Genomic DNA, 11,547 nt, shown 5'->3' on the forward strand with positions numbered 1-11,547 from the left:
TGTTGTTCAGTCTTTGTGAGCATGAGATTTTTATTTTAATTTCTGGAGAAGTAACAACAAAAAGAAACAAGTAACCAGCATACAAAAGAACAAGCAACAACAAGCACTCATACAGAATGTAACATCACGACGTCAGAGGTAGATTAAAAGATTTGGCAATGCCACAGAGGAACGCATCTTCACATAACTGACTTTAAGTTAAATGGACAATAAATATTCATAATCAAAGTATTTGGCAGGCACATTTTAAAGCATTCACTCAATTTCATCAGGCTGTTTTGGTCTGTCTGAACAGAACTATAGTTTTGGTCATGATCTCAATATATATTTATTTATTTTTTCTTGTTAAATGGATGCAAACACATAAAAAATATATTAATTTAAATGAGTTCACTGCAGCTTAAGTGCTCAAACTATAGTGGTTATTTGCATCTCTAAATTGTCTTCCTTCTGTCCCGCTCACAGTTGATGGTGTCGTCATTTACTTCCGTGTTTAACGTCACCTTGCCGCGTGCAGGTGAATCCGTGTCGGTCGAGATGAAGCAGAGCAGGTCCAGGTTACTGTTGCTGTCCCAGTGGAGATGTTTGTTGAAGCTCAAGATTCTTCTTGAGGCCAAAGTTGGAATTTCTCTGTCACCTGCTGAGTGGTCACGGCGGCGTGAACCAGAGGACGTGACGCTGCAGATCTGCTCCCGAGACACTCTGGAAGATGAAAACGAGCCCCAGATTAAGAAGCTGTGATCTTGTGTTCTTGCTAGATCTTATCAGTTTTACAACAGCAAATACTGTATGTAGCAGGAGGCATCGTGTGTGTGAAAAGTAACATAACTGCCAAGCCATTGACTGAGATTAAATGAATTGATTTGGTAAAATCAAAGTTAAATAATGTACCTGCTGGAGTGATTATCACCTTCGATGTTCCCGGTCTGCTTGCAGAAATTTTCAGACGAAGCCAGCAGTCTGCACACGGCCGCAGATCCAGATAATATCACGCTGTCACAACAAAACACAATTATTATTATTAAAGTGATGCCACCAAGTGCTGTTCGTTCAAATCCAAGAAAGGAGTGGGATCCCCCTGCACCATGCCTTTGTTTTTACACCACTTTACCTTTTGGTGAGTGAGAAGGTCGCCTCCACGGGCAGGATGAGGAGGGTCAGTAAATACATAACCGCTTTCACCAGGAGGAAGTCTGTGCACCACGCTGACCAGCTGCCACCATCACGACTGTCCCTGCACGCCTCGCACAACACTAACACACACAGTCACACTGTAGAGATCATCCCACATTATCCACATCCACCTCATTTGAGCAAACACTTCTCCAACAACAGAGGTGTTAAATAAAATCGTTATTCATGTTGCAAACCGGCGAGCGACTGGTGATCCAGTCCCTTCTTACCTCTCTTGATGGCCACTGGGAGGTTCTCTATGACTCTGTGGTCCAGCCACAGATGGTCTTCCTGATGAGGAACATGTCCGTTGAGCATCCTCTTCTTCGTCCCACAGTCTTCTAGTTGACACAGCTCCTTCACCAGCTCACAACAAGGAGGTTTGGCTCCACCTGCCTCCACCACAACACGGTGGGGGATGCACTGCGCTCCCCAGTCTAAAACAGACAGGTGACTGATGACCGGTTTCGGTTGAGGCTGACTGACATAAACAAGCAGGTGGTGAAAATGGAAGCGCATACCTCTTTCTTTCAGGAAACGAAGCGCGTCCATGTAGCCGTTGTGGCAGATTTCAGCCAGCTTCTGTCGAAGCAATGAAAAAATGTTGGATAAACCACATCTGCTCTCAGTTGGGATTGATCTCCAAGGGATCTGGAAAGGCACCGACCTCGAGCGGAGGAGGGAGGAAGGACGTACAGACACGATGCACGTTGCCGGTGTTGACTTGAATGCTAACGTTGCCGTAGTGGACGTCAAAGAAGTTGAATGTGCCCTCTCTGGGGCAGATGTCAGTCTCGCCTGAGAACGGGGCCATAGTGATGGTGTTTCTCTGCTCGAACAGGGGCATGTTGTTGCTCAGAGCTCCGTCCATGTAGAACTGAGAGGAGACAGAAATGACTCAGTCTAGAAGGTGTTTTCAGATGACCACACGAAAGAGACATTCACAGGTAGACCAAAAAAGCCTTAAAATTTTTACATCATCTCAAATATTATCATGAAATGTTTGTGGATTTTTTTTTTCTGTGTTTCAAAAGGTGTGGCTGCATTAGAAAGACACAGACAAATACACATCATATTTATTTTGTTGTTGTTACAAGAAGAATTAACAAAACTAAATTCTTGACAGTTTCAATATGTCAGTTCTCAACATTGTCAGTATCAAAGTCATCAAATAACAGAGAATGTGTTCAAAACTGAACAAAAAATAAATAGCATTAGTTCGCATTGGCTCTAATCCTGAGCTCTAATTTTCCCCATGGGCCTTTCACACTGTTGACGGGTAATCTTTGGTTTACACTTTGAAACAGACCTTTTGATAATCCACCACAGATTTTCAGTGTGGTTCATATCCGGGGATTGAGCCGGCCACTCTGAGACCTGGATACTGAGCTCCTGAAGCCAAGATCTACTGGCCCTGGATGTGTGGCAAGGGGCATTATTTTGTTGAAACGTCCAGTTTCGACCTTGATAGAACCGCATGTGGGAAGCAAGTGGGTTTGTAGAATGGCACAATATTTGGCAGAGTTCATTGCGCCATCACAGACAGTGAGATGACCAACGCCAGCAGCATTCATGCATCCTCAAACCGTGACTCTGCCTCCACCATTTTTGGCAGTAGGTTCTGTACATGCTGGAGATAAGGCTTCGTCTGGGATTCTACGTACCCTCACATTAGCGGGAGGAAGATAAAGCTGTAAACTGGACTCATCTGACCACAGAATCTTCTTCCAGTTCCTGACTGTCCAGGTCTTGTGTGCTTGGGCCCAACAACCTCTGTCTCTCATTCATCAAGAGCTTCTTGACAGCCTTGTAGGACATTAAGCCATGCAGCTGTACACTCGCTGGCTGAGAATCTGTATCTTCAGCTGTGTTTCCTGCATTAGGTTCCTTGTTTTGGTCATTTTTGCCTCTAAAGAACTTTCAAATGTGCTGGCTTTATACAGAAACAAAGCACGGCAACAGAAAAAAGTGTCTTTTAATAAAAAGCATGACCTCTGGTACCAGTGATCCATTAGTGGATCACTGGTACCAAAATGACCCAGTACTCAAAATTTCTTATGTTTTTACAATCAATTTTAAGTTTTGTTTGTATTGTTTAGTATTTTGTCTGTAACTAGACTAAAGTGCAATATTTCACAAACACATGGGGTGTCTGAAAACTTTTTTCTACCACTGTATGTACACAGGACCTGTTTCAGTGTGCTTTCTCCTATATGTGTGTGTTCTGCTACAGTTACTAAGGTCCTACATCACCCAGATTATCATTTTCTGCAAATCTTTAGTTCGGAGTGTCAGTGGAGAGACAAATGTCTCTCTTCAAGTATCACATCTTCAAACTTATCGACTTACCACTCCACGGTACGAAGGTGGGATGAAACCACAGTAAACGGGGAAAAAGCAGCTGCACATGAGAACCTGCAAAGGTACAAAAATCAAGCCTGACCTCCAGAAGTGAGAAACTGGAGCTTCAGCTCCTGGCATTTTGCTGAACATCAGCGCAGATGATGCGAAGGAACCTGACGTTCACCTGGATCAGCTCCTCCCTGCTGTCGAACTCTGACACCAAAACGTTCTCCCCGTCGACCAGTCTGGTGAGGGACACGCAGAGCTTCCCGGAGGCTCGGAGGTGGGCGTCTTCTGGGAGCTTGACCAGCAGGGAGTCCCGCACGGTCCGCAGCAGACTGAAGGTCGGGTGGAAAACTCCCAGAGTGTGTTTTCTGGCCTCTTTCGCCGTAGTCAGAACATCAACACATAACTCTTCTGAGGAGAGCAATACAACAAATCAGCGTCTGTGAGGAAGTCAGCCGGGTCACGGCATATCTAACACGAAGCTATTAAGGTTGTAACATTATCCAAGTACCTGGAAAACAGACACACAAATAACGTTTATCAGAACGTCTTTTAATGTTGTTTGATTATCATCGCTGTGCTTCAGCGTTTTTACTCTCATTCATTGTCTTGTCTCTGAATACTACATGACCTATGGAATTTGCCCCTCACTATTGCATGAGCTGTGTTGTTTACTCATTCTATCATACACGGCACTTGTTTTGAGATAACATATCCTTGACCTCTATGAATAACCAAGTGTGCGACAGAGAAACACCTGTTGTGACATGTCGGATAAAAGTAGATTAAAGTATTGGATATATTAGCAGTTTAATAGCATAACTGCCTAAGTCATATTTGAACGTTTTCAGAAAACAAGAAAAAAAAACTGTTTTTAGCAAGCGCATTTTTTGTTTGTTTTTGTTTTTATTGATATTGTAAAAGAAAGATCAGTTTTCAGGATTTTCTTATTGTAGCACTATATAAGAAGAAGACACACTGCTTTTTATTATCATGGGGAAATCAACCTAAAAACTTTATTAGGTTAATAAGTTCTACAATATGAAGCCAGAGTGACTCACCAATAGGAATCCCCACACACAGAGCTGCGGCCACAAGACAACCCGAAGACGCCCCGCAGATTTTAGAGGCGCCGTGAACCAGCCACGGGACCCGCTCCAAGATACAGCTCAGAGCTCCCACATAGTAAACACTCCTGAATCCGCAGCCTGCAAAAGAGAGGTTCCACTCCTCGGCCCCGGGAACCATCTTCTCTGACGTTCCCATCAACCGCGAGACTGACGAAAGCTCGAAACCGAATCTCTAACCCTGTCTCCCTTCCTATTATCTGGTTCCCTTCAGCACTGAGTCCACCTGTTGTTTTCTCCACTACAACCAAGTACTTTGGATGGTGATGACGTAGCATTACACAACATACTAGGCTCAAACGTCACGGTTCAAAATAGAAAACAAACTGGGGACCCCTCACTAAGACCAGCTGAATGACATGTGACTCCATTTTCATAACACACTTAACCAGCTCTCTTCTGTTTACAGCAGTGTGGGAGGGACAAGAGGGGCATGGGGACAGCAATAATTTCTGATTGGTTCTTGGTCATGGCTGGTTATGGAGAAGTAGGCAGCGTGCCACAGCAAACCAGCCAGTGTTGAATTAGTGAAAGTCAATAAATGAAATGAATAAAAAAGGTTACATTTAGTACATGCCTGATACTCCTCCCATAATCTTGCTATAGAGCAGAGAAATACAACATTCATTGAAAACGACTCCTTACTCTCTTACTCTTACAAGTAAATTGACTTACTGTACACTTGTTATTTATATCCCAGTTAGTGTCCTGATTTTGTTTTATTTGTATGCTTGACTAATTACGTCTTTATTTTTCACAGCTCTCTGAAACCTGAACACTGTGTCATTTCTGTTACACCAACATTTCTTTATGTCTGTCAGAATCAGACAAGAGTCTGGAACCTAGCCCAAGTCTCACTGGGTGAGAGGCAGGAAACAAAGATCACTTACACTCACAAGAACACCGACAGCACATAGAATCACCATTATCCATTTAACTTAATAGTTGCATTTTACTGTTCGGCCACTTGGGGACACCACAGGAAGTCTACCTAAAAATCAAATAATTTGCTTCATTCTGTTCAGCCCCACCTCTAATTCAGACTGCTGTGTCATACGTCAGTTTTTTGAAAATAACTATGTGCTGAAAGTTGGAACAGGACATGAAATGATCTGTGCAGCTGGGGAAAAGGGCAGAGCCAGGTGATGATTCTCTGAGGGTTTGTCGTGTTGAGCTACACCCCACACATCACATATGATCCCTTAAAACATGCAACAAAGCACTGATCAGTTCAACTTTAATGTGGGAAGATGCTTATTTTACTTTTCAAAAAGTCTATTAAAAGAAACAAATACATGGTACAAGAAGAAACAACTTTTTATTGGACACAGATGCTCATATCTGGTATTTTCATTCGCATCCATTTATTCAATATTTTCAATTAAGTGCAAAATAGACTGAACGCAGAAATGGACGCTGACTAATTCTTTGGCTTGAGGTCTCACGATTGCGGAGGCCCAATATTTCGAAGCCATCCCACAGCCCTGCCCAAAACCGAAGAGCCTCTACCTGCACTTGGAGGTGACGTCACGGGGGCTTCATCAAATTTGGAGGTGCTGCCGGCAGTGGGGGTATGCGGTGGAGTCAGGGGCATGTGATGAGTCACATTGTGCTTGGCAAAGGTAAAGTCATGGCTGGACGTGGGAGAAGCTTCTGGACATGCTGTTAAACCGTCCGGGTTTTCACTTCCTTGACTCCACAAGTTCAGGGCTGAAGGCAAGCTCGTAGATCTACGGAGGGGTGATTCACTGGAAAAAGAAAACGAGTCTGGTTACAAGCTATTTGGATTTCATAGCGCTCTTATGATGCACAGTATATGAGCATGTGGCTGTCCATCACTGAATAATTCCCAACAGAGTGACTACACACCAGCTTTCCACCGCTAAAATTATGTGGGGTACTTTGGCTCGATTCCAGTCAAGCCACTTTTAATAATAATTACAATTTGCAACGTTTTGATTTAACGTCGCCATTGAGCTAGCAAAGAGCTATTTGAATTCACAGTCGCATGTGTTTGCTGTGAAGCTAAGGAGGTCAACTCCTTCCAGAAAAGCGTGGTCTGTTTGGATTGGTCTGCTCCAGCGATCACAGCAGCCACCACTGACTCGAGCTGAAGCCGAGAGCTGAAGCCGATGGTGCTCTACCGGGTAGTAGATAGAGGAATTTTGAGGAAGCTTTTCTTTGCATGTTAAACCAGCATACGCCCCATAAAGCAGGTGAGTCATCATTTGGGTGGACGCCAAAAGAAGAATCTCATTGTACAGGGAAACATGTTTCTATACAGCGTATGTGACAATAAACTCTTTGAATCTTGGATCTTAAAAAACATTTAATCATCACTCAACAACAATCAACAATCATCAATCATCGTTCATGGGAACTGGGGTGGTATCAACATGTGAATCAGATATGTTGGTAACAAGTGAAATATGTTAAACTGCTGAATAAGCTGTTACAACATCTTGTGCTGATTGTAGGTAGGTAATAAATGAACCCATTGTGAATGTTCTTTTGTATCTATAAATCAGCGCTCAAGATGTCTACTTCACTTACTCATTTGTTCAAAAGAAGATACCTCCTAAACAAATAACTACATGTGCCTGAGATGAAATATCACGTCCGTCACCTGCTCCTTCATAAAGAATTGGAGAGTGTATGTTGCACTGCATACCTTTCGCTGTCCTCCGTCTTGTGCTTCAAAGCTTGCTTATAAATCCCTCCAGCCATTCCATAGAGCCAGTTCACGTCCCTCGGCACATCTGGAATCCAGTCAACTAGTCTGGAGGGAGCAACGAAACAGTTAGTACATAGAGACACTTGTTGAAAAAAAAATGGCAATTTTTGTGTGTGAATTAAGGAAGAGGGGAAAGAGAAAATTGTCTAGTTAATTTTCTCCCGTTATGTTGTAAATAATCTACATTTAATACATTTGACTTGAGGGCAAGCTGTAAAAGTTACTGATGCGTTGCAGCTAAAAATGAAAGTTTTTTCTTTGTGGAGTGAAGAAAATGCTAATCTGAGTCTAACTCTAACCTCTGTTAGTCTGCCTATTAGTCAGCGCACTCTCTGTTTTTAGAGTAATGTCTTTTTTTTATAAGTGCATTGTCTCTCACGTTTTTTTTTTTTCACTGTTTGTATTGTATTGTTTGTCATTGCACTGCATGGCTGTCACTGTTACCGCCCTGTCTGCGCCATCTGCACCGTTTGCACGGTTTTTGGGTTGTCTGCATAAGCTTGCACACGCTCACTTTACGCTTCATGTAGCTCCACGATTCTGGAGGAACGTCCTCTCATCTCACCATGCACTGCACGTGCTATGTGTGGTTTAAATGAAAATACAAACCTCTTTGACTTTAACGCCGCACACTATCACAAGAAATAATAAATGATTTATCCTCTGTTCTAGCCTCCAGTTTCTGGCATAAACATAACAAAGTTAGTGTTTGATTTGCTGATGTTAGTGTGGATGTAGTGGGTGTTGTGAGAATAAATAAAAGCTAGTACTTCTGGGCCAGAGAAGTCACTTTCTTCGGCAGGTACTCTGTCACCTGGGACAACAGACCACCAGCAGTGTGCGTCTCTCTGCAGGCCTCACATAGCACTGGCACAAATACAGAGATTTTACAGACACAGTTTTTGCATTTACTGTACTTACACAGAGAGGTAACAAATGTATCAATCGTCTCTTCAGTGACTGTCATTACCCTTCTGAATGTTGAATGGGAGGTTCTCTATGACCTTAGGATCCAACCACAAGTGATCATCCTCAAGTCTTTGCTCCTCTGCGTTCTCACCAGACTCCTGATCTTCAGCCGGCTTCTTCACCAACTCACAACAAACGAGTCTGGATGAATCTGTCTCCAGACTTCTGAAGGGGCTCTCCCTGCTGATCAGATCTGTTACACGTGACATTGCACATTAGTTTATTTCAAAGAAAGGGTTTACATCTGTTAGGAACATTTCCTGGATGATAAATCCTCAGTTTTAGATAAGACAAGATAAGATGTACTTACTTTTACTGATCCTCAAAAGGGAAATTTCGGTTATTCAGTTTATATAAATATTCAGTATCTAAAAACGTCCTTACTGTTTTCTTGCAGGAAGCGTAGCGCATCCAAGTAGCCGTTCTGGCAGATTTCAGCTATTGCCTGTCAAATCCAAGAACGCTTGATAAGAAAGCAACCTCAGCTCATTCTATACTATATCGCCAGTGTTTACTGGCGAGGGCAAAACAGGATTTCAAAGTCAACTCTGATTAAAAAAAGAAACAAGCCATGGTAAACATGGTGGTAAAGCATGCGAAACCTCTGGTGTCAGTGCTGAGCACGGTAGCATTATAGTAACTTCAAAGAGTTCAACATTAATAAAACAGTTTCCCAGTGCTGTGCTGTGCAGTCAGGAACAAGGACTCACCTCAGGCTGTGGGGGGAAGAAGGTGCTGGTCACTCTGTACAAGTTCTCCGAGTTGACCTGGATGCTGACATTGTTGAAGCGCACCTCGTGGAAGTTCAGGACGCTCCCCCTGGGGCAGATGTCACTCTCCCCAGCGTACGCTGAGAAGGTGATAGTGTTTCTCTGGTGGCAGCGTGGCAGGTTGTCGCTGACGGCACCGTCCACGTAGTGCTGAGCGGATGGGGAAACAGGTTAACGCGACTCAACAAGTCGTACACACCAGGTCTTGTGAAAATGTAATCATTTGCATGATGTGTGCAGTTTCTAATTATTTGTTACATAAAATCCTTATCTGAGGAGTTCTGAGGGTAACAGAATGTTGTTAGTGGGGGGTCTTGGTGTCCTATGGGTTGAGGGGAGGGGCCTCTGTGGTCATTCTACAGATACTTCATCAGTTTGGGATCTAGTGAATTTGGAGGCCAGGTCAACCAACCCCCCTAAACCATTTGTGTGTGCGTGTGTGTCAGGCTGCATCCTGCTGGGACTGGGTGCTGCCATCAAGAGGTGTCATTGCTATGGGGGTGGGGAGGCCTGGTTGTGAATGTTGTGGCTGATCGGTGTTCCCAACACAAGAAATTTTAAAATGGAATATTTGTGCACATATAAATGTCACTCATAGCTGTAAACTGAACTAAAATAACTGTTGATATTTTGTTATTAGTTAAGTATATGCTGCATGTATTGTATACTGAAATACATTAAATTAATTTAGTGTTTCTCTTTTTTTTTTTTTGGTTGACTTTTAATTAAAAAATATATTACATGCACTGTATGGATTTATAGGAAAGATTAAGTACATAAGGTCTGCATTGGATGTTTGCCTCTTGAAAGCAGCCAGGATGAATCTTCAAGGTGAACCCTTCATTATAACATGTACTCAGTTATGATTCATTTGTGCCTTCATCATTTCACTGTCAGCTGCTGTGTTGTTGTTTCAGGCTCCCTGGTTCACTCACCACTCCGCGGTACGTTGGTGGAATAACTCCACAGTAGAAAGGCACGAAGCAGCTGCACACAAGGGCCTGGAAAAGACAGAGATCGTCGCATATTAGCTGCAGAAACAAATGTGTTCATCCTGATAAATACAACATTATGCTTTTTGAATAGGTATGTTGGGTTATCAGCCTGATAACTGAGAAATGAGACAGCCTCGCTGTAAACCCTACGTCCATGAGCTCCTCTCTGCTGTTGAACTCCGACACCAACACGTTCTTCCCATCAGACACTCTGGTCAGGGACACGCAGAGCTTCCCAGAGGCTCGAACATGAGCGTCTTCTGGGAGCTGCGTCAGCAGAGACTCCCGCACGGACCCGAGCAAGCTGAACGCTGGGTGCAGGGGCCCCAGTTTGTGCTTCCTGGCGTCTTTGGCCATGGCCATCAAATCCGCACAGCATTTTTCTGCAAATAGTAATAACACACAGGATCAAACTACAGAATTACAGTACTGCAGTTGACAGCAAGTAACTTAACTTATTTCCCTTTTGCGTACAAGTCAGCTGAAAAACGGACTTTGAAAATAATTACTCAATTTATGAGTGTCTCTTCTACAGCGTAAGAGATTCTGTCACTGATGCAAGTTAGATTACTGTCTAATCTTATCATGTACAGCAGGAGGCAAAAGGTAAAAATATGCCAACATTTACTTTTACTGACAGAGAAGTCTTTTTTTTTTTCAATTCACAGAAATAATCCTGAAGGTGTTCATATAAAACACAATGCCTAGTGGTACATTGATGAAATAAGGAAATGTATGAGGCTGATATCGGAGGAAGCAGTGATCATATCTAATTAAGTGCACTCAATCTGTCATAGCAGGGACACAAGAAACACCTGGTGGAAACACAATTACTAAATCAATATCTTCATCTTAGTGAGGCGAGATTTATCAAGGTGCACTGAAGAATGGTGCTGTAGATCTAAGCCGGTTTCCACGTTAAAAAAAAAACAAAAAAAAAAACATATGATTTAAAACTTAAATCATATGTTCGTACTGTTCTTTCGAAAAAGTGCATTTTCTTTTTCACGAGGCAGCTTTTCAAAATGACACATTTTCTGAACGGAGGTTCACCCAGTCAAGATGAGACGCAACAACTCACCCAGGGGCATCCCGACGGTGAGAATAGTGGCCATCAGAGCTCCTGCTGAGGCTCCGTAAATTTTCGAAGCGTCTTGAATGAAGCGAGGGAAGCGTTCGAGGATACAGCTGGCGGCACCAACATAGTACATCCCCATGAAACCGCATCCCGCAAAGGAGATGCTCCACTCTTTCTTCAAATCAAGCATGTTTCCTCGGGTGTATCTCACTCCGGCAGCAGTCCAGGAGTAACAGAGACCCCTCGCGGAACTATATGGACGTCATGGAGTGCTGATGTATACGAAGTGCCACCTTCACATGAGCATCCAAAGGTGACTCTCTTGCGAAAGTTTGTACATTTACAAACTCCT

General features: G+C 43.1%; 2 protein-coding genes across 3 annotated transcripts; both read right to left on the bottom strand.

Moving 5' to 3' along the window:
* Positions 1 to 12: 12 nt before the first annotated feature.
* On the bottom strand, positions 13 to 5,014 carry LOC125014442 (patatin-like phospholipase domain-containing protein 2). Of its 2 annotated transcripts, none has more exons than XM_047595500.1 (9): positions 4,584 to 5,014; positions 3,701 to 3,930; positions 3,523 to 3,588; positions 1,841 to 2,050; positions 1,695 to 1,755; positions 1,404 to 1,610; positions 1,112 to 1,253; positions 892 to 993; positions 13 to 702 (listed from the first exon to the last, which is right to left on the bottom strand). In XM_047595500.1, the coding sequence occupies exons 1-9, from the start codon at positions 4,786 to 4,788 to the stop codon at positions 435 to 437; spliced, it is 1,491 nt and encodes a 496-aa protein (XP_047451456.1). In that variant the 5' UTR covers positions 4,789 to 5,014; the 3' UTR covers positions 13 to 434. The 2 variants fall into 2 exon arrangements, with proteins under 2 accessions (XP_047451456.1, XP_047451455.1); XM_047595499.1 differs by having other exon boundaries at positions 3,701 to 3,933; positions 4,584 to 5,009.
* Positions 5,015 to 5,948: 934 nt separating this feature from the next.
* Positions 5,949 to 11,545, bottom strand: LOC125014443 (patatin-like phospholipase domain-containing protein 2). Its single transcript, XM_047595501.1, has 9 exons — positions 11,199 to 11,545; positions 10,268 to 10,500; positions 10,058 to 10,123; positions 9,063 to 9,272; positions 8,737 to 8,797; positions 8,354 to 8,545; positions 8,154 to 8,250; positions 7,321 to 7,428; positions 5,949 to 6,397 (listed from the first exon to the last, which is right to left on the bottom strand). The coding sequence occupies exons 1-9, from the start codon at positions 11,383 to 11,385 to the stop codon at positions 6,091 to 6,093; spliced, it is 1,461 nt and encodes a 486-aa protein (XP_047451457.1). The 5' UTR covers positions 11,386 to 11,545; the 3' UTR covers positions 5,949 to 6,090.
* Between the last annotated feature and the right edge of the window lie 2 nt (positions 11,546 to 11,547).

Source organism: Mugil cephalus, chromosome 10 (genome assembly GCF_022458985.1).
Source record: "Mugil cephalus isolate CIBA_MC_2020 chromosome 10, CIBA_Mcephalus_1.1, whole genome shotgun sequence".
Lineage (NCBI taxonomy): Eukaryota > Metazoa > Chordata > Actinopteri > Mugiliformes > Mugilidae > Mugil > Mugil cephalus.

Coding starts and splice junctions, on each gene's coding strand:
- LOC125014442 (XM_047595499.1), bottom strand. CDS start 4,788: ATGGGAACGTCAGAGAAGATGGTTCCCGGGGCCGAGGAGTGGAACCTC. Junction 3,589..3,700: donor GCAGGGAGGAGCTGATCCAG/GTGAACGTCAGG, acceptor GTACCTTTGCAG/GTTCTCATGTGCAGCTGCTT. Junction 1,756..1,840: donor TCCTCCCTCCTCCGCTCGAG/GTCGGTGCCTTT, acceptor TTGCTTCGACAG/AAGCTGGCTGAAATCTGCCA.
- LOC125014443 (XM_047595501.1), bottom strand. CDS start 11,385: ATGCTTGATTTGAAGAAAGAGTGGAGCATCTCCTTTGCGGGATGCGGT. Junction 10,124..10,267: donor GCAGAGAGGAGCTCATGGAC/GTAGGGTTTACA, acceptor TGTCTTTTCCAG/GCCCTTGTGTGCAGCTGCTT. Junction 8,251..8,353: donor CCCATTCAACATTCAGAAGG/GTAATGACAGTC, acceptor TATTTGTGCCAG/TGCTATGTGAGGCCTGCAGA.